General features: G+C 37.4%; 1 protein-coding gene and 2 pseudogenes across 1 annotated transcript in view; all 3 read right to left on the bottom strand.

The window, feature by feature from the left end:
- The window catches only part of LOC146479990 (uncharacterized), an 8,608-nt pseudogene extending 2,049 nt beyond the window's left edge, over positions 1 to 6,559 (bottom strand).
- LOC146479989 (P2X purinoceptor 7-like) overlaps positions 1 to 11,657 on the bottom strand; it is a 14,795-nt gene extending 3,138 nt beyond the window's left edge. The window contains exons 1-4 of the mRNA XM_085110081.1: positions 11,598 to 11,657; positions 11,324 to 11,522; positions 10,163 to 10,213; positions 8,581 to 8,666 (exon numbers count right to left, since the gene is read on the bottom strand). Coding sequence (XP_084966207.1) covers positions 8,581 to 8,666; positions 10,163 to 10,213; positions 11,324 to 11,522; positions 11,598 to 11,657 — 396 coding nt within the window. The remainder of the gene's footprint in view (positions 1 to 8,580; positions 8,667 to 10,162; positions 10,214 to 11,323; positions 11,523 to 11,597) is intronic.
- Positions 11,658 to 11,819: 162 nt separating this feature from the next.
- On the bottom strand, positions 11,820 to 12,536 carry LOC146479988 (uncharacterized; annotated as a pseudogene).
- Between the last annotated feature and the right edge of the window lie 10,366 nt (positions 12,537 to 22,902).

Here is a 22,902-nt window from a genome sequence, read left to right as displayed (position 1 = left end):
TTAAGTGCGTCTACTTTGACCATTACGCAACCTCCAAAGTCAACAAAGGATATAACTCCACTTCCTCTTTCTGGAACAAATGCAATGCCATTGTTGTAGCAGATATCTCGTGCATCTTTGTATCCCTCGTTTTTAACGGACACCTCAGCAGGCTTGTGAAGACGAACTGATACAAGTTTGGCTGTAGAAGACTCAAAATCATAATCAAGCACTAGGAGAGCTCCTTGTGGTCTAGAAGTGATTGCTATCAGTCGAGAGCACACACCCACACCAGTCTGCATTGTGTTTGCTTTAACACTTCAAGTACTTCAGGTCGTGTGAGGCAAACTACTGGTTCCACAGTCATCCTGTCTTTATTACGAACACATTCAAGAAAGAGTAATTTTCAGCGTTTTTTCCTAATTTCCATATGAGCATTATCCCATAAAGTGCGCAGTAACACCAGATTGCTCAATTCACCGTCCAAATCAAGAAACCGATTAGACCAACTGCACTTTAAACTTTTGCCAACATGAACAACATCTGGAAGAGGCACTACAAGTGCAAGTTCTGGTGGCAAAGAAGCACTGTCTGCCATTGTGTCAAGTTCAAGGAGTGCCTTCTTATTGCACTCTTCAGTCTGTTATCACTGCAAGGGTCGCAAGTTTTCTACACATTACTTTCTTATCGAGACAAAAGTTGACCTTTAGCTTTACAGTTATCACACACTGTCTTGTGAGTAAAGCACTTCCCACAAAAAATGCTGCATTTTGCCGATTCGCTGGTTACAATATTGTTTTTGCACTCTTGATGCTATATGCACATCTCACAAATCTGTACAGTTTTCACAACATTTTCAAGACTCGCAAGAACTTCTTCCACTTTTACAGATTTACGGAGGTAATGGACAGCAACAGGCATCGTTTCACCATTGTTGAGTGAAGTTAGATAAGTCACATCTGCACTTGTTATCAGATCGTTTTTTATCACCTCAGGTTCGGGAAGCAGATGTTCCTTTACATACTGAGAATCTATCTTATAAACGAGACCAATAATAGGTTATTGTCGAGCGTCAAACTCAAGACCAGGTTTAAGTGCAGTTCCGTCACTGGCTTGAACAACGGGAATAACTTGCAGCTTTTCTGTCTCAATTAACCTGGCCACTTCTGCATTTGATTGCCGAGTAAAGGAATGGAGTGATACTAAATGTGGTTTTATTACACCACTGTCAGTGGTGTAGCCAGCGTGGTATCTTTTCGAAGCATTGATTGAAGGCCCACAAAAATTGAAATGACAAAACGAGGTCAATTGTTTGAGTCCTCCCTTCACAGTTCCATGAAAGCCTGAGCCACGCACAAATTTCGTTGTCATTTGCTCCTCCAAGGAACTTAATGGTATCAAAGAACTCTCATACTTTGTCATCCCATTGGAATGTGAAAGCAGAGGTTGAGTCGACCATGGCAAAGGATGTAGTGTTGTCTATGAATTTATAATACATACAACCTTCAGGAATTTTTCCTTCTTTGAGCAATGTGTTCAGCTTTACAGCTAAAGGGTGGGCATTTTCCACACAACTCAAAAAAATAGCAACAAATAAATAATGAATAATACAAATTCTTATTTTTTGTCCTTCATTGCCAAGTCGGAAATAAAATGAAACACTAGGGATTAGGAAGGAGGAAGTAAAAAGAAATGAATAACCATGAACACTAAAACTCACATCTGAGACGAAATAAGCTCGTTGTCGTCTTCGCTTTTGTCACTATTGGACTTATTGTCTTCAAGGTCAGATAGCTCGTGCAAGATTTGATCTACTTCACAATGAGGCTCTGGCTGATTTTCAGAACAGGGGCTATTTGGAAAACAATCTGCATCTAGGATGGAACTTGGAACATCTAACACGCACAGCACCGAATCCTCTTCGCTACACCCGCTAAATTAAAGAGTAGACAATGGTGTTACTTGAGCTGCATTTATTTAATTATTTCCTTGAAGAGTTTTGTTTGTTATTGACAAAACACTCGTATTCGTTAAGATATTAATACCAATGCAATAATGCACAAATCTTTGTCAATTACAGAGTGCTAATGATCACGAGTGACAGATTAAGAGCTCAAAACCATTATATCGTATGGAATAATAGAAACAGTGTTTGCTTATTCAATGTTGGCTGATTTAAAAACAAAAACGTTTATTTCAAATACAACTAGTTAATGTAATGCAAACGGCATTTTGAACTTCAACTTTATGGACATTGCCATCTTAAACATTCCATGTGCTTGAAAACTGCATTTATTTACTTTTCTAAGGCAACTGCGTCTGCACCCTCAAAATCGTCGACACAGTCATCATGTTTAACCGAGGTCTCAACTCTTTGTTTTTGCACACGGCTAAAAATGTCTCATTACAACTTCACGCCGATTTAAGTGTGTACCCCAAACTTTGGGGTCGTTAAGTATTCATATATTCAAGCTATTGTTCCCTCTTTTGTCGAACAATTTCCGACAATGAGGCATGTTTCCGAAGATCGCAAACTCTTTGAAGTAGGTGAGATATTTTATCTTTCCCTGGAGAAGCTAGAGGATCACATCGACTCGCAACGCGCCGCTTCAGGATCAAGATTTTTAAAAACAACTTCCCGTACTGCAAACTAACGAACAATCAATAAACAAATTAACAAATACAGGGATTTGCCAATTTGTTTACAGCGTCCTTTAAAAGATTCTCGCTTTTCAGCAAAAAAATTAATTAAAGAATCACTGTATATAAAAGGTAAATAAGGTCAAAAAGAGCGTGTGGTACATCAGCCAAAGAGCTAATGTTATTGTTTGTCAATACGTCATTAGGTATGATCAGAATGCGATTTCCACGCTGAGTTTCCCTGTTTTCTTTTTTTATTCCTTTTTTGGTTTGATATTTTGGAATCTCTTTGCTAGGAGCAAGTATTTTAGAAACATAAACTTAATTATTATCGACTGCGTCTTCACTCGTAATAAACAAAGCACCCAACGTCACATGCCGGTTTTCTTACAGTGAATTACAACTCTTTTCACAGCTCCTTCTTTTCACGCTTCCTTTAGAGAATACAAATCAATGTTTTAGCTTTTTCGTGAAAAAAAGTTTCATTAAACAGATGGTATTTGATTTCCACACAGAACACGCGTGGGGAAGATGATCATGCCATGCACGAATTTAGTTAAGCATAATAAATTCGCTGTTCTACGCACCGCTTGACAAAAAATATCGAAACTCGGCTTACAGTGATCAAAACACCACGTTAGATCTCTTTTTAAAGCTCTCGAAAGACTCTTTGTTCGTTGATATAAATTACAGCTTAAAATATTTTGCGAAGAACTCAAAACCATCAAATGTCTGCAGTGATTCTGCAAAGTTCCTAAAAATATCAGGAACAAAGGAATACTCTCGCAACATCGCGGCTGAAGGCTGCTTAATTAGGCTATTGTTCCTGTCTTTTGAATTCGCTTCAGGGTCTTCCTGCAATGTTCTCACCTTTTCTCAACCGAGTAAAAACAAGCTAATTTGCATCACTCTTCGCGGCTGCCGAAGTGCATGCCCAAAGGAATAAAGAGAGCCTTCAGGCAACAAAATCCAGCGGAGTCACCCATTTCTCAATGACACACTTAAATTGGCGTGAAGTTGTAATGGACATCTTCTTTTGGCCACTTGGTAGAGCGTCGTTTCTGCTCTAGATGCATTTATCAAAATGAGCTGAAAAATTATAGACATGAACTGATTTGACACCTAAATAGGATTGATAAATCATCATCAATCATTATCCTTGCTTTGTACAATGCGTTAAGGTTACCTGGTACCTTCAGAGGTGTCTTCAGAAGTGTCTCGCGTCCAAGCGATGTAGCGCGTCCGGTTTAAACTGTAGCTACCTGGACCCTTATATCAAATTAAGGCTTGTAGAGCTGGCTTCCAACTAAACCAAGAATTTTGAAATAAAATGAATTGCCGAATTTTTAGCGCTGTTTTCTCGAATAAATTTTTTTCACTTGGAGGAGCCACTTCAAAGAGCTAAAACTCAAAAGGAATTTGTTCGTTTGCCTTCAAATTTGGACAGTAGCTAGTTTAACATATAAACAACAAAAACATGTCTGCGCATCTTTTCTTTCGAAATATTTTTTCTCCGAGAGCGATTTTTGTACGATTACTCCACATTTTTTTCATTCTATTTCGAAAATGCTCTATAACTTTATGATAATAATAATAATAATTTATTAACTTATATAGCGTCCTTTAACATTAGAATGATCAAAGGCGCTTTACAATCCAAGAAAAACTAATATTTACAATAGATATTACAATAAAAATGCTATTTGCCTTAGATCATTACAATAACAGTACTAAAATAAATAATAATAACAAATAAATAATGAGTAAATGGATGAATGAATGAAAAGTAAATAAATAAAATACAAAACGCCTATAACATGTTAATGCGAAACTAAAACGCTAGCTTTAAAAGATAAGTCTTAAGAGATTTCTTAAATAGCGCTAGCGAATCAATCGTGCGGATGTGCGCAGGGAAGCTGTTCCACAGCGCAGGCGCAGAGGCATGAAACGAGCGGGCACCTAAAGTCGTGCGCATAACCCCTTTTGGACGTTCTAAAAATATTCTATCATTATTGCGTAATGAATACCTAGACGATGATCTAATACAGATCAGGTTACTTAAATAACTAGGAGCCATGCCATGAATCGCCTTAAAGTAATCATCAAGATCTTGAATTGAATACGATAGTTTACTGGCAGCCAATGAAGGTTGTAAAGTACAGGTTTAATATGATCGAATTTCATTGTGTCCGTTATAAGCCTGGCTGCCATATTCTGTATGCGTTGTAACTTCGATAGCTGGTACTTGGGTAACCCATATAGTAAACTATTGCAATAATCCAGCCTTGAAGTTACGTAAGCATGGACTAATGATTGTCTGCATTCCTTGGATAAGTATTTCGATATACGCCTAATGTTATGAATGTGATAGAAGGAGGCCTTGCATATCTGATTAATATGGCTATTCATCCCAAGAGATTCGTCCAGCATAACGCCGAGGTTCCTAACACTGGAAGAACGATCAATCTTCTGGTTGCCAACTTCTATACTAGAAGAACGAAGTTTGCTTAACTGCTGACGAGTTCCGATAGCAAGAAACTCAGTCTTCGTGTCGTTCAATAGCAGCCGCCCATCTATCATCCACTTTCGAATGTCCTTAATGCATGCTTCCATAGCGCAATGTGCGACATCCTGGGCAACATCATCGCCTGGCCTGAAGCTGAGGTAGAGTTGGGTGTCATCGGCGTAGCAATGGACTTGAGGAAGGTGATGTTCAATGATCTCAAAGAGGGAAGAGGTGTAAATAACGAACAACAGTGGACCCAGGCATGAACCCTGGGGAACACCGCAGTCCAGAGAAAATTCGGTTGACAGCGATCCATCAATTGTGACTCGTTGACTCCGACCAGACAGGTACGAGCGGAACCAGTCATGCGCTTTACCCTGCAAGCCAACAACCTTGGTCAGCCGATCAAGCAAGATGGAATGATCGACCGTATCGAACGCAGCACTAAGATCCAAAAGGATCAACAGAGTCACGTGTTGCGAGTTCATTTCCAGAAGAACATCGTTCATGACTTTGAGCAAGGCCGTCTCTGTGCTATGGTGTTCACGATAAGACGACTGCAGCTCTGGATAGATGTTATTGGTGACCATCTGACCATGCGTCTGTATGAACACAGCCTTTTCTGTAAGTTTGAAAATATATTGTAAATTACTGACTGGTCGGAAATTCTGAAAAATCGGTTCCAGTCCAAACTTCTTCAACAGGGGATGGACCAAGGCACATTTCCACTGCGATTGAATATGGCAAAACGCAGACACGTTATTTTAGCGCTTTAGGTCCAGAAACTGAGGAGCAAATTAAATTAGCAAAAAACAAAATTTATTTTGACTTGTAGCTTTAAAAAGGTGATTCGGACGCTCGCAATTAGAGGTCATGAAAAATTCGACAATTTATTTTATTTCAAAATTCTTGGTATGGGTTGATAGCCAGCTCTATAAGCTTTAATTTGATATAGGGGTTTAGGTATCTACAGTTTAAACTGGACGCGCTACATCGCTTAAACGCGAGACACCTCTGAAGGTATCGGGTAACCTTAAATTTAGGCCACCCAACCTGAGTATGTAATGCCTCCCTCCCACCTCCGGAAGCCCTGAAATTTAACATGAACTTAACAAATCAAACAAACTGACTTAACGAATGTCAGCGGTAAGAAAGCTTGACCATGTCAAAACATTTTCCACAAGATTTGCCCATTAAATAAAACTATCGTTTCAAAACTGAACCCCCAAATATAATCATATGCTAGATGGTACATCTACTGGTCTTGTGGTGCTTTAGGGTTTAAAATGACTGGTTAATCTCTATAAGCAGTTTTCGTTATATTGATATACCTAAATCATGTTCAGCACATTTCAGCTTTTGAAAGACGAACTGCCTGTTTATTTGTAAAACTTCCAGACTACTGACACAAATACGACGTATACTCCTTACCATTTCTGAAGTATTTAATTTTCCTTGCATAGTCCTTCCTACACCACTAATGACATGAGGCGTTGAAGAAATGCCACATTTCATTTATCGCAGAACTACCGTGCATTTTACCAAGTTGGGAAATAACAAAAACAAAGAAATTATCAACTTGCACTAACGTCACGTCAACGCCATAGCAAATTTCTGCAGCAGATAAGCATGAAGAGCGTCAAAAGCTACATCTCTCTGTAGCTTACCTTCATTCAAGAGAGCCAAAACATCTTTTTGTCTCATTTCTGACTGCACTTCCCTCAGTGGCCAGCTCTTTTATCATTTCACGATCTTCTTCGGCTTCCTTTCTCTTTTTTCTTTTCTTTCCAACAGCAGTTTCTGTAGTCCTTGTTGACTTTTCTGGTTTTTGTGTAACAATTAACGGTTGTTTGTTGGTCCAATTGACTTTTTTCTGGATCACATTAACTGCAGATATGAAAAAATTAATAATAATAATGACTAATAATAATAATAATAATAATAACTACAATAATAATAATAATGACAATAATAATAATAATAATAATAATATAATAATAATACCAAAATAATAACAACAAGAACAGGAGTAATCAAACCACGATTAAGTGAAACCCATATATTACAGTGGGCACCCACGGGACACGCTGCTAGTGCGCATATCACTGTTTTGGAAGCCATTTTGACGGGTAGGCAAAGGCATGAGACATTACAGCGTTTATATGAGGATCAAATGTGGATTACTTTCGAAAAAGGTTGTTTTAAAGTATATTTAGTAACTAGGTAGAGGATTCTTCAGACAAAATGTGATGACCTCACCTGCGCTACAACCACTTTTTAATATTTTCTTTAAGTCTTAAATTTCTCTGCCAAAATTTTTCTTTCCGGGACTAAAATTTCCCGGGAAAAAATACTGAGAAATTTATGGAAAATCTAAAACAAGCAACCAGAAAAATTAAAGCTCAGGTACGTGTGGCCCCTTAAAATTTTCAGTAGAACTCTTTGTAGCGTAGCTTTATTTCACATTTTTTAGAACAACTGCTTTACGAAAATTATTCGACATTAGATTCTCATACAAACACTGTAATTTAGTCTAATTTCTCAAGCGCTTTCCTTCATGTCAAGACCGTGATACGATCATTGGTTCGAAGAGAGTATGGAAAGGAAAAAATCAAAACTAACTGATGCTTCTGTCAGCTAAAATACGGTGTGTCCACTAACTATAGGGTCCGCTCAATAAAGGTTTTACTGTAATCAGAAATCTTGCTCATTTAATCTGACACTGGTCTGAAAACGACTCATCGAGTGTGATCAACCCGCGTGCGCGTGTGGACAAAATTCTAAACAAAAAGACAAAGTAAAATACGCACCATTTAGCTCACTTGTGGCACTTCCCATTCGAAAGGGTAGCTCCATTTCCAGCTGGGCCTTTGTCACAATTGCAAAATTTTCGGCTTTCCTGCCAATCTTTTCCAGTCGAAACAACTTTAAATCGAAGCCGCCGAGTCCGAACTTTTCCGCTTGCTGTTTGATTCCCATGAATTCTATCAAATGTTTGCAGGCTATTTCCATTGAATTATGCTTTTCAATGTCGAAAAGTACACAACCTCTGTGCCTTTCGAATGCCGATCCTTCATCATCGCGGTGAAAGCTGAGAATAACCTTCACCACACCACTCGACGTCATCACGAAGATCAGACAGATCAAGGTCGATGCTCCCTCATGCCTGGTACGACCCTGGCACCTTTCGCATATAATATCAGTTAATATGTTACCTGGCCATGCAACGGGACGGGTAAAACTCACAAAATAGCTTTGCTGTTAGGAAAGAACTTTGTTGCTATTATTAACGACAACAATCGTATTTAGTACAATTAATAGAATATCACCTAACTGTTAACTTTTCATTTATTAGTTAAGTTAACTACTAATTTTTTGGTTAAATATCAGTTAACTACTATTTTTTTGGGCCAATTGTCAGTTAACTGTTAACCCCATTAGCACCCTCTGTCTACATACTCCATACTCCCAACACCTCGACTCAGCGCCCTTACACATAACTGTCGTACCATTTTCTCATCCAAAGTTGAGATGAACTCCTGAATGAAAGCAACAGTTTTAATCAATACTATGATATCCTTACACTATAAACAGTAAAACGATTTGATTGGGAGTAACCATAACCTATCACGGGACAAAGAATATTTCAATCAACTTGTAGACAAATTGTTTTGGAAAGTTATTTCAAAACGTTTAACCTTAGGCCATCTGGGACTGATATAGATTCCAAAAAGTTATTGCATTGAAATCATTATCCAGTCCATAATAAATTATGCAGTAAAATAAGGGACTAAAACTGTCAAGGTCTAACACTAGTTATGACACAGAACATACATATGTTGAATATACAATTGGTCGACCACCACAAAAATCAGGCCCTGGTTTCTGGAAATTTGACGCAAGCTTGTTAGGAGATAGAGAATATGTAGAAAAAAATGTCCGTAAACATTCTGGCTCTCATAGAAAAGTACAAGGATGTCACAGATCTTGGTCTGAAATGGGATGTCATCAAGATGGAAATCAGAGGCTTTACGGTGCAGTACTCCAAGAGAAGAGCTAGATCAGAAAAAGATAAAGAAAAACAACTACTAAAAAACTAAAGAACCCATCACAAAAACAACGCGTTATTGCCAATGGGTTAAAACCGCACCAAATAAGCAAATAGTTCAACTTAGCTTTCTCCATCACTATCGAAATGAAGTTAATTATAATCCAGTACAAAACCTTACATGATATAGTTTTTACTAAAAGCAAATTATTTAAAGCTAAACTGGTGAGCAGTGATCTGTGCTATTTATGCTCAAAAACAAAACAAGATCTAAAACATATGCTTGTTTCATGTCCAGTGGTATCAGAGTTCTGGAAAATCTTTCTGGAATGGTATGAGACTCATACAACCATAAAACTAGAATTGTCAACCGCAAAAATCTTATATGGTATCATAGATAACGACCACCTTTGTAATTTAACTAATCACCTGCTACTAATTGCGAAATACTATATATATTGTTGCAGTATTAATGAAGAACCTTTGTTTTTTAGTACTTATCGAACAATAGTGATAAGCAACGCCAAAATCAAAAAGCAAATATCAACAAGGACTAATTCAAATGAACGTTATTACAATAAATGGAAACCTTTAATTGACAAGACGTTTGTAACTTAGAGCTGTATATTACTTTTCTTTGTACTTTGTAAGATATAACGGATATAAGTAAGCCATAGTAATGAATGTAACCGTATTCTTTTTTTTTTTTGTTGTTGTTGTTGTATTCTAGTGTATTGTAGGTATTATTTGTATGTATTGTAAGGGTAATATAGATATTGTCAATTAAAAAAAAAAGTTATGACACAGAAGGTGAACCATATAATATTCTGCACAGAACAAACGTTCAGTGTCTGGCAGCCAAATAAAACGATGAGCAGTTTGTATGAAAGCAACCTCGCACGAAATTTTCCTCAAGAAAACGAACAAGACTTTAGAATTTCAGCAAATTCCTTGACAAGAAAACCATAACAACAATCGATTACTTAGTTTTACCCTTCGATTTTCCAAAACTCTCTCTTCCTCTTTCTTCCTCTTTTTTGCTGCAATGCAAATCACACCGATTTATTGGACATCTGGAAATTATTTATGACACTTTTGAGCGGAAATCCCACACAAAATGCCACTTCAGGAGTAATCGATTGCTAGCCATTCCATCACTGCCAAACGTGCAGCTTACAACCAATCTCAACTCTGAGGGGATTTTCTCCATGATGATAGGGACTAGTAAATTCCCAAAGGACTCTGATTCAATGCCTAACATATTCAAACCTCTAATGTTGATTTCAATCTTGTCATACAATTCACGTAACTTCTTTGTTTCATTACTGAATTGACAGATAGAAGTTTCAAAAAGGCATCCATATAATTTGCCAAATCAGTCCTGGAGAATGTTGACGGCTACCTTGTTATTGTCTGCAGCCAGAGTTAGTCCAATAATTGTGGATTCAGCATTGCTTGTCACACAACTCTTCAGATAAGTAAATTTTTCGATGGGCAAAATGCTAGTGTTTCCATCTACAGCGGACTGAAATGTGGCCCAGAAACTCTGCCATTCTTGATAATTGCCCAAAAATTATTTGAGTGCGGGCTTAGGTAGTTTCACCTTTGCACTTTCAGCATTTTTAACATTATCGTTTCCTTGCATTGCAGCCAGTGTCTGCGTGTGTTCGCCTTGTTTGGAATGTTGACAATGTTCTAATCTAAAGTCAATTTCATCAACATATTGTAAACATGCTGACAAAACTCACCAGAATCTTCTATCTCTTACTGAAAATGGAGATTCGTGGTTTCACGATGAAATATTCTAAAATCAAGGCCAAAAAGAGGAAGCTTCAAAATAACGTTTATGAACTAATACAGAAATCTGAAAGGAATCCCAGAGATAAACTTCTCTTGAACAAGCTTTATGCAACGAAATTGGCCCTTCAAACAATAATGCGACAAAAGACAAAAGGAGCTATTATTAGAAGGAAGGCTCTTTGGCATGAACAAGGCGAATAATATACAAGATACTTTTATAACCTAGAAGAGTGAAATCAAAATAGGAAGATGGTTACCAAATAAAGAGTTGGTAGTGATAAATACACTTCTGATCAGTTTGAAATATTAGAGGAAGAAAATCATTTTGGTAAAAGTGAAAAACAGCTCACCTCCACTGACTGTTGGCCAACTGTCGGTGGACTGTCGGCTGACAATCGACCGATAGTCGGGCGACCGTTGGCGGACAGTTGTTTGACAGTTGGCCAACAGTCGGGCGACTGTCGGCCGACAGTTTTTTTCATAGCGGTAACGATCTGTCAACCGACAGACGGCCAACTGTCGGTAATATGTCGGCCGACTGTTGGTTATCTGTCGGTAAGTTGTTGGTGAACTGTTTTTAGAAATTGTTGTGGATTTTCATATAAATAAATCCAAATCACATACCCTTCTAGTTTCTTTAATATAAATTCCACGGCGACTTTTCTCTCGTTCCCCATCCGCCATTTTGCATTTTTAAGTTAGTATAACTGTGCCCCAACCCCTCTCTTATTATCCTGCTGTGATAACGTGAAGTGTGCAATTTCATCTTTATTATTGGTTATCAACTTTTTCAAATTTGGTGGCTCCTAAAGGAGCCGTTTTATTTTTAGGAGTCTAGTGATGACTCTATTCGTAGAATCTCTCTTTGAACTTGAGGGGCAACAGCTTCCCTTCCCTCCTCATGTTTGCCATTACCGGTAAGTGGCGTCGAAGCCATTTTCTTGCATGCTGCCTCAAGCTCTTTCACGGATGACCCTTGCATGTCGCGGATTACGAGATCATATTCCCTGGAGTCGACCAGCTTTAATTCTGCCACGTCCACAAAATCTCTGAGGGTGCTTCTTGGACAGTCGGTCAGTCTAAAAGCGTTGGCCATGCAGCCATTTTCTGATATGGTTCGCAAAACGTTTTGATAGCGGTCATGGATAGCTGTCAAGCTGTGTGTGCTGAGGCAACTGGATTGCTGCTGCTGCTGCGGTTGTTGCTGCGCAGTGTTTCCACCTCTGCCTTAAGGTCTGCAATAGTTTTCTTGGCCTGCGCCAGTTTGGTGTGGAGGACCTTGGTGGCCTCTGACTTTGTCCGGACAAGGCTTGCCAGCTCTTCTGCATCTTTATTTGCCTCTTCCAACTCCTTCTCCTGATCTTCGTGCTGCTTCTGTTGGCAACGCCAAACCAACACGTTTGTGCTCCCTGAGCAAGTTGTCGTACAACCTGTGGAGCTCCTTGTAGCTTGGTCTATCAGACGAGGACTGTTCAGAGGAGGACTGAGAGGAGGTTGTTCTGCACAGGAACACTGCCGGTTATCGCCGCTACACACACCACACTTGAGAATGCGCTGAGACATTTTGATTTTCTAATCGTGTAATGATACCTTTGATTCAATCTGCGGCTTTTATACTCTCCTTTGGATCAAATTAACAACAAGTGTGATTAAAAAAAGCGTGATTGGTTGCAAAATCAATTATCGCGTAACAAGTTCATAAAGAATACACAAGCCAAGCAAGATCAATAAATGCGTAAACAAGTTCATAAAGAATACATGAGCAAGCACAAAATCAATTATCGCGTAACAAGTTCATAAAGAATACACGAGCACGTGCAAGATCAATAAACCCGCAAACAAGTTCATAAAGAATACATGAGCAAGCGCAAAATCAATTATCGTGTAACAAGTTCATAAAGAATACACGAGCACGTGCAAGATCAATAAACGCGTAAAAAAGTTCGTAAAGAATACAAAAGCAAGCGCAAAGTCAATTATCGTGAAAAGATAATTATTTCTCATGATACATCCAAAGTGCTGTGGTAAGTTATATTTTCATCTTAATGCAAGATTTGAAAGTTTGTGATGGATCAATGTTCCAGACTTCGTGTCTGCAGATTTTGAACCAAAATCGAGCAATGAGAAAAGTCCTCCTGCAACTGAATGTTTCCTATGAGGTCTGCATTTTTTAGATGAACCAACCAGGAAAGATCAGGAAAAACTTCTTGAAATTTCGACCCTGTTCATTGTATCGGAATTCTCGATTTCTGCCAAGGAATTTCATGAAGGAACATAAAGAATACATTGATTCAGAAAGTTTACGTTTATTCCCTTTGTTTCACGAAATAAATATTGCCTCTTGATCAAACGAGAATCTTTCTTTTCTTACTTACTGAAATAGAAAGAAAGAACGTTAGTGAAGTTCAACATTGTGTAGACATACATGACATACTATAACATGCTAGCTCGCAATGAATTATAGGGCGATTCAAATTTTAGGTGAACGTATGTAGAGTAAAGGTAAGTTAAAAAACTTTTGTGGACTGCAGGCCGACTGTTGGTGATCTAGTGTTTTGGTCAATTTTTTTTCAGGTTACCGACTGTTGGTAACCTGTTGGTAAGCTGTTGGTAACCTGTTGGTAACCTGTCGGTAGTCTGTCTGCCAACAGTCGACCGACAGTCGGTGGAGGTGAGCTGTTCTTCACTTTTACCAACATTTTTATGAAACACTCTACAGATCTAAAAGCACTGACGTTTTTGCCTGAATCCACTTTCTTCAAACCCAATATTATATCTCTGTTGAGGAACAACAGCAGTGTGAAGGTCTTGTCTCAGAAAACCAATGCTTAAATGCTCTAAAGGAATTCAAAAATGCCAAATCTCCTGGTACCAATGGTTTCTCAGCAGAGTTTTATAAATTTTTTTGGCCTGAGCTCGGTAATGAAATGGTTTACAGTTTTAAGAATACTTCTTTGTACAAGTCAAACAAAGTGGGAAATGACAATTTTTGACCTCTACTCAAATTTGGCATGCAAAACTACCTCTATTAACGTTCTTACTTCATTGTTGCCATGGTAATATCAAATATTTGTTGGCACCACAAACTGCAATTTTGAAAAGTTCCTTTGTCTTGTAACTCAATCCCTGAGCTCTCATAAGGACATGTTCGACAAGTACCAATAAAGCCTATCACACTCATTGTGTCAGAACTCAATGCCTGACCTCCCATAAGCACATGTTCAACAAGTACAGCTCCAGGTTGGACGAGAAATGTGCAAAACTATACCCTTGGGCAAATTGAGACGTGTTCTTGAATTGCACTTGTATTTTGTTATCAGGAAGCAATTTATTGGCCCCTGTACAGAAACCTAGAATTCGGCATAACAATTTTGAATCTGCGCCTTTTAGGAAACAAATTAGCCACCCTGACACCTTTTCCTCTTGCTTATCATCAATATTAAACTCTAGGCATGCAGAAACATTGGTGCAAGTAGTGTAATGCCTTCCCAGCTTCAGTTTCAGAAGGAGAGAGTAGAACTTTGCTTGTGTTGTGTGGAGGAACCTAACAGTCTTTGATGGTCAGTATGGTTTAGATCTTGTTAAAACTACTGTAAACGTCCCTTTGTCAACCTGTAAAGGTTGCCACTACAGTCAAAGACTCGGAATTCCTCATGGAGGAAAAACATGGATTCACAAAAGCATTACCAAGATCAGCAATATAACACTGGAATCGGACTAACACCAGATGAATTTCTCATCAAACCAAGCAACCTTGGAGACATGTCAAATACAAAATCGAAAGGAAATGTCACCTTAACAGGAACAGAGGTTAGTGCCTTTTATTTCGTCGGAAGATGCGTCACCCCGTCCAAAAATAATTAAAATTTTGTCAAGTGTAGTTACTGACAATATGGGGCAAAACACTAGGTACAGGTCTCTCACTGCTTAATGGTAAGATGCCGAATTACATGCAAGACTGAGTAGCTTCAAAGAATTAGTACACTCTGTTCAAGACACAAGCAAAATTAAAAATGAAATCACCATTGTTACAAAGGAAGTAAATGATGCATTACAATTATTTGGTGACTAGATAGAGCTTTTAGATGACCCAACTTAAATGCAGCTTGCTTCGGAAAAGCAAGCCTATTTGCTGGATACGTGGAAGTCAATTCGTGCTGCAGCTGTAAACGAAATAAAGAAGGCTCAAGAGGACACTGACTCTGTTTTCTCTCAAAAATCTTGTCACTCATGAAAGTCAAGTGTATCAAATGGAAGTTCATGCAGGGACACACTGATAAGCGTAAGAGCTAAAAGAGTGGCCTTGGAAGAGAAACTAAAGTTTTCAACAGTCATTGCAGAGCCAGAGAAAAAAAATTGGGTTCCGCAAATTCAAAAGTTCTTAGATCTTGGCAAATGTCAGTAAATACTGCTTATTTTTCTTGTCCGTCAAACGAGAGGCAAAACATGGAAAGATGTGAGTTACTTTCGTCATCTGGGCACAGTCAAGAATCCGACCTAGATTTAGAAACAGTAGAAGTACGAACCAGCCTACATTGAGCCTTCCAATGGGCTAATTTTCTGCAGGCAAAACAGCTCCCAGGTTTAGAAGGAAGATCTGTGATCGAGCGTGAAGAGAATGGCTGCCAATAGTGCCAAGATGTAAAGAACGAACTGCGTTGAAATGGAGTATGGGAAGATTGTGGAGGCGAACTAGGGAATCCACCTTGCTTTTTTTTACTTATTGGCGGCAGCTGATTTCAAAGTTTTCTCAGCCCTTCCTCGGCACATCAAATTTCTTTCCATCCTGTTTGTCCTCTGCTAATTCATGTTGGGTGTATTCTTGAACTGTTTTCCAACCAAACTTTGACTTATCTGCTAGGAGAATGAGTTTCTGCCTTTCTTGTAAGCAGAGACATATTTTTGGTCAGGGATTCTTTGGCTTTCTCGACAGCGTTGGACTCGAGGTAAGACTTGGCCTCGTCAATAGAATCTTGGATTTTAGCATTAAACTGGTACGACACTTCATTTCCTTTAAGTTTGAAAGTCTTCGGTTTTTTTGATCTCCCTTAGTTGATCTTCAACAGCTTTAAATGCTTTCAACAGAATTTGTTATTAATGTCGAAATTTCCGACATCAAACATCTATTATTTGCAGTCATAGAGTGAGCAATGAAGTTCATCAACGGCCAGGACAAAGCAAGAGTAAAGGAGAAAAATTTAACTAAATTTGAAAACAGGAAACAGGAAGACTGACTGAACTTGAATGATTAATATTTCCCGCTAAGACATTAAATACTCAAAACTGTCTCTTGAGAATACTAAAACCTCTCAATCGTGCCATCAGAATAGTAATTTTTGACTTATTTGTTCCTTAGTCACTCAACTGTCAGAAATTACAATTTTGGAGTCTGGGGAGAGTATGGGGGAATGAAGACATTGTTTATGAAGCTCCGTCCACCGTAATGTTTTTTGTTTTTGTTTTCTATGGAGTCTTCATCCTTATATGTAACCCCAAAGCGAAAATTTTGCCGCAATACATCCAACAGTTCCCAAGAAGCGTCACCTGAAGAGAAACGTGCAAAAGAATCCAATTCTCCTAACGTGAAGACTTCAGAAGACGAATGCGAAGTAATGGCTGCTTTTAGACTTTCAGAAGGCATCACAAACAAATTAGACCTCATCCTGGCAAGACTAAGCAGTCTAGACTCGAGAATGGAGGATTTGAATGGTACGGTAAAAGGTCTACAAAGGAAATTTTTTTCCATGGAAATTGATATTAACTCGGTTAAGGACAAGCAGAATAGTCTTAACGAAAAGTTTTTTTTTTTTGTTTTTGTTTTTTTAATCATAACAACTTTATTGACTTGAATGGCAAAATTGTACTAAAACGTCGGCCATACAGAAAAGGTAAAAGCTACGATACTATGCTACGACATTGTTATGGGGAAACAGATATCAAAGGAATAAAAGCTAGAAAGACTCTATAATTAATTATCAATACAGAAAAGCAAGGAAGACGAATTTAGGTGCATTCGTCCCAGCGTCTTGCTGCATATGGTAAAAAAACTGTTTCCAAATCTTCTGCATCTTAAGTGCTGCACTGAAAAACAGGAGAAGTTTGAGGCTCTCTCGAATGGTAATTATAATGTAAAGGAACAGGCAATAGATAATGAATTCGGTATGATTTTTTTTTTTTTTTATTGCAACACGAAGAACACTACTTTACAAAACAAGACGATCACTACTTACAATACCACCTACAAGACGTTACTTATACTACTTACTATATAATACTTCCTTAGACTGCAATTCTTACCCTACTTTTTACGGGGTTTTTTTTCGCTTACACACCTATGTACCTATTAATTTATAATTCAAAATGGGTTTCCATTTAGCCTCTAGCATCTTCCTATCATTAAACTTAGCCGCAATGTGACATTCAGTTTCATATTTTCTTTTAACTAGTTCCTTATACGAAGGAAAAAAAGGAAGACTATTATTCCTACGGCAATTCCATAAATGTAGCTTACCTAAAACGATTAAGTAATTAAACAGAGAACAATTAGTATCTGTGACACCAATTAAAATAGTCTTTAACTCAAGTTTCCTTTGTTCTTTGGCTATAGCGATCCAATAAGATTCAAATTCTTCCCAAAATGCATGTGAGTAAACACAGTAAAAGAATAAGTGATCAATTGTTTCCGCACTAGTATTGCAAAAAGTGCAAAGATCGCTTTGTATTAAACCTATCTTAGCTAAGCGGGAATTTGTGAATAAAATGTCATTTAGTATTTTAAGTTAAAAGCATTGCACATATGTCTCGCAGATACAGGACCTTATTAATGAGAAGGCCTTTTTTGTTTCCACATCATCAATAGAAAATTTTGATTTTAACTTTGTGAAGCCTCTGGACTCTGTCGCCTTACTGGATATAAGCAAACCGTAGAAATCCCTAGACTTGCTAGGTGCTGGATCAAAGATTTTATCACCGATTTTAAATTGCAGTGATCTGACATGATCTTTCTTAATTTCATGGCATCGAATTCTTAGATGACTTGGTACTGCGCGACGAACACCAGTCCAGGTCAGAAAGTTGGAATCTCTTAAACCATTACGTTTTGCAAGGTTAAAGGACTCTGTGTTACTCAAATCAAATTTTAAGTCGCTCAAAAGAACAATATTTGCGCTATTATAATTATAATAGAATAAAGGTTTACCGTTTACTCTAATGTTATGATTGTTCCAGATGATTGTTTCACGTAGACTTACAAGATCAAATCTAGAACGAAAATCTGACCACCAGTGTAACATCTCCTTATAAAATATTGGGGAAATGTTATAGTCATTAATATTATAATCACAATGAAGAAAAAATTCTCCACCTAAAGGTTTTAGTAAATGTAATAGATACGCTTTCCAGGGATAAAAATTATCACTTAGAAATCTTCCAATCCATGAATGAAAAGTTTTACGCACATGGAGAACAACTCCAAATTTGTGGATGAGAATATCAAGAAACTTGAGAGCAGCTTGAAAAAAAGGAAGGCTGAAGTGGTCGAATGTCACAAGAAATTCTTTACTTAGAGGCTTACAGTCGAAGAGAAAATCTCAAATTTGAAGGAATTCCAGAAGTTGTCCAACACAACATAACATCTAATCGAAGTGAGGACACGGAGTGTGTTTTTGTTGACTTTCTTGAGAATGTCATTGGAATTGAGGACGCTAAGTCCATCGAGTTTCAGTGACTGCACAGGTTAGGCAAGCCGTAGAATGGTAGCTGATATGGCGACCGAACGATCATAGCATGTTTTCTAAGATTCTCTGATAGAGAGCGAGTTTTTAAGCAAGGATGTAGACTTAAAGGCACTTATTACAGGATGTTTGAAGACATTCCAATGGAATTACACCAAAAGAGAAAAGCACAGATGGAAAGGCTCAAAGAGGCGAGGAAAGAAGGCAAATGCGCCAACTTAGTAGATCAGAGCCGATAAATTATATATTGATGGCAGTTTCGTCAAAACGTAAAATATTTTGGCTTAAACGATTCACACTGTAGTCAGTCAGCTACTCCAACATATTGTATTGTGTATTATGATGTAAGCTTTTTCAACATTTGTCAAATGTTTCTGACCAGATTAGGAGAATTTCCTTTAAGAAACTGTCGTGCATTTTGAAGATATTAGCTATGTCTATCTTATTAAGGATGCTTGTGAAAGGAAATTGCATGCTCTAGTTCTGCCTCACGGTCCTTTATTTTCTTAGTTTTGTTCGATGCGTATTGGAGCAATTTTTCCCGTATTTTAAGCTTAATCATGTCCCACAATAGAGTAGAGTTTACCATGTTATCGTTTTCATATTCGTCTTGAACTGCCCTAATCATTGCCTTAATAAGATTAACATAAGCAGTTTCGGTTAAAAAAGAGGTATTTAATTTCCAAAGGCCGGGTCCTCTGCTATTTGCATGGAGAGACAGATCTAAAGTAATCATGGAATGGTCTGTTTTATATCCTGGCACTATATCGGTCTTAGTGACGTCCCCAATAACGCTTTGGCTTATTAAAAAGAAATCAAGTCTACATTGAACCTTAGGTTGTCGTTGTCTCCAAGTGTACCTTTTGTCATCTGGATTGTAAATTCTCCAGACGTCGAGAAGATCTAGGTTCTCTGAAATTTCTTGAACAGTCTTCAAGCTATTGTGGTGAGTTTTGGCAAGGCCACCTTTTTTGTCATTTTCGATGTTACGAACTAGGTTGAAGTCACCGCTAATTATTATGTCTTCACATTTAAAATTGAAAAGATGATCGTAGAAGTTTTGAAAGAATGAAGGTTTATCCTTGTTGGGAGCATAGATGTTAGCAAGAGTCAAGAACTTTTTGTTAGCTTTTAAGTCACGGATAATAAATCTCCCTGCAGGGTCGGTATAAAGTCTTTGGGTCTGAAGGTTAAAATTATTGTTAAAAAGAATACATACACCTACTTTGTTGCTTTCAAAAGAGGTGAAGTAAGCTTGATAGCCCCATTCTGCTTTCCACAAGTGATTTGTTTTTTCTATACAATGTACTTCTTGGAGCATGCATATTGATGGCCTTTTGGCGCGAAGCCAATTAAATACCTCTCTTCTTTTAGCTTCATCCCTAAGTCCCCTGACATTCAATGAAGTTATTTTCAAAGTCAGGATTTGTTCAAGTCTTTTGTAATAAACGTTGTCTTGAGGGGGAAAAAACATGTGCGCCTCAATAAAGGATTTGCATTCTATGAGGTGTAAAATAATTGATGCAAAACGTACTCGATATTTTAAACAAATAATGAAGTCTAAGACGTGCATATAATATTAGACTGAAGCAAATGATCGCTAAAGGTAAATTAAACAAAATAACACTTTGAAAAAAAGAAAAAGAGTAGCGCAAAAACAAAAAACGGAACATAGACAAATTTGTAGTTAGTAAAACTAAATTACTTTGGCAGCGAGAAATTGAATGGTTGATAAGACGTCCCTCTCCAGTCATAAGGTAGATTATTTTGCCTGTTCAGTTTATAATTGATCTAAGTCCTCTTCAGAAAAAATTCTAACAGGAGAGCCATCGGATGATGTTTTAACGTAAATCTTACCATCCAAAGACCAAACACTGAGTAGAGTACCCTCTTGTCTTCTCTTGTTCGCTTCTTTCATGAATCCTTGTTAATAAAGGAAAAATTATTTACATCACCTACTGAAACGTTTTGACGGCCTTTTCTTATTCCACTGCAATTGTGATATAAAAGACCTCACAATCTCTTCTTAATTCTATAGTGAACTGCTCCAGTGGTGGGCAGAGTTCCGTGACGAATTTTCGACAGAGAAACTTTGGCACAATATAATTTGGAATAACAGAGACATTTGTATAAATAATAGGCCAGTTTTCTACAAAACTTATTTCGAGTCCGGTTTTAGCGAGGTAACAGATCTTCTATTCAATTTAAATATTACAGAATCCGTTAATACTATTTCAAAAAAGATTGATAAAGAAAATTTTGTAGTCTGGGCAGGTCTCAGACATGCTATACCGTCCCGCTTAAAATCAAAATCAAAAACTGATGATCACACCTTTTTGGCATGGCCACCTTCCCTGATAATTAACAACAGCGCTTTTGACATTTTAAGGAAAAAATCAAGACTATTACACGCTGATTATAAGTAAACAAGCACAATTTTCTAGACATTCGTTAGTTTTGAAACGTGATTTTAATTTAAGCAAAGATCAATTAGAGAAAGTGTTTATTTTACCTCGTATTGTGTGTTCCGAGCCTTATGTTAGGGCCTTTCAATACAAGGTCCTTAACTCTATACTATACTCTAATACCAAATTATATAAGATAGGATTTATTGCAGACAATAAATGTTCCTTTTGTAAGTCTGAACCGGAAACCCTGTTACACCTTCTTTTCAACTGCACTCGTGTACTCGAAACTTTTTTGGAAAGATTTTGAATTTTTATTTTTATTCTTTATTAAAAGAACTCTTTCATCTCAGTTGGCAAGATGTATTAATAGGTATTATTACTTCAGAATGCCCCTTTCTGAACTACTTTCTATTGATAGCCAAAGTGTATCTATGGGATTGCAGAAGATCTCAAATACTCCCTAGCTTAACTGGGTTTAAGGTAAAATATATTTGTACTCAGAACAACACCCTTATTCAATTTAACGAAAAAATGGGCAACAATCTGTTCTCTTTAATTTTCATATTTATGTTTTATAAGATATTCTTTACGTAACATTATTAATTTATAATACGTAGCTTGTAGTTTCAGTAAATAACAGGGAAGGAAGGAAAATGATAAGTGTATTATAATTAACTTCCCATTTTCTTTGTCATTAACTGCATTTTGAAAATGTAAGTAGTGCAATTTAGGTTTAGTTATTGTAAGTTATGCTACGGTATTGCAAGTGACGCGTGGTATTGTTTAATTGGTAAGAAATGTTAGTATTGTAAGTTATGTTTTGTTTGGAATAAACTTGCATTAAAAAAAGAAATTACATTTTGCATGGACAAAGAAGAAGAAGCGTTGAACTGTGCCTCAGTAAACCGCATCACAGTACAAAGTGAATACCCTCGGAATGTTTTCACAGATAAAACACCTTTGTTTTGAAACTGATCTAAAAGTTTTCTAAAATTAGATATGTATATAAAGAGCTGATTATGCATACAGTTAGACTGTGTTTTTGAATACTCTGAAGAAGACAGCTTCAAGCAGCAGAACATTTTCCGCTAAATTTTAACATCGATCATATTTTAAAAAGTCAAAACAAACGTTTTTTAGTCATAAAGCTAGCTGTGAATGTCATAAGCACAAAAATTCATTAAAAAGCTGAGCTCGCAGTCACAAATATTAAAGGTAAGTAATCAATATATCCAAAGAAAAATTTCGGGTCACCCAATACATCTCACGATGCATAACAGAATAATACAACATTCAATAGTTGCCTTTTCAGTTTTACTTACTAAGGCAGACCATGAACAGGTGAGTTTCATTTCCAGAATGTAAAACCTTTAATTGGAGGTGTAAACACAGGCATTCGCTTGGCACATGTTAATGTTTACATGGCATGTCAGTGAGGCGAGGGAGATACTGTAGAACGAAATGAGATAAATGTATCATTTACAGCAAGCGAAAAATCACTGGATAGAAATTTCGCTTGAACTATCGCAGAGTGCTGCGAAATTTCGCTCAAACCATCGCGGATTTCCGCCAAATATCGTTGTCGCTCAAACAATAGGACTCACGAAATATCATCGAAAAATCGCTCCAAACATGCATTACTTTTGCACAATGTATTTAAAAGGTACAGTTGGAGGTTTCTGTTCCTTTGGTTTGATTTTTCCCTTGATCTTCTGACTTGTGTAGACAGGATGGATAGTCTAGTCAAAAAACTCCATTATTAACCCCGGCAGTAATTATAGCACACAA

This window comes from Pavona decussata, unplaced genomic scaffold (assembly GCF_977016875.1).
Source record: "Pavona decussata unplaced genomic scaffold, jaPavDecu1.1 SCAFFOLD_56, whole genome shotgun sequence".
In the NCBI taxonomy this organism is placed as follows: Eukaryota; Metazoa; Cnidaria; class Anthozoa; order Scleractinia; family Agariciidae; genus Pavona; species Pavona decussata.
This window is presented reverse-complemented; position numbering and strand designations above follow the sequence as displayed.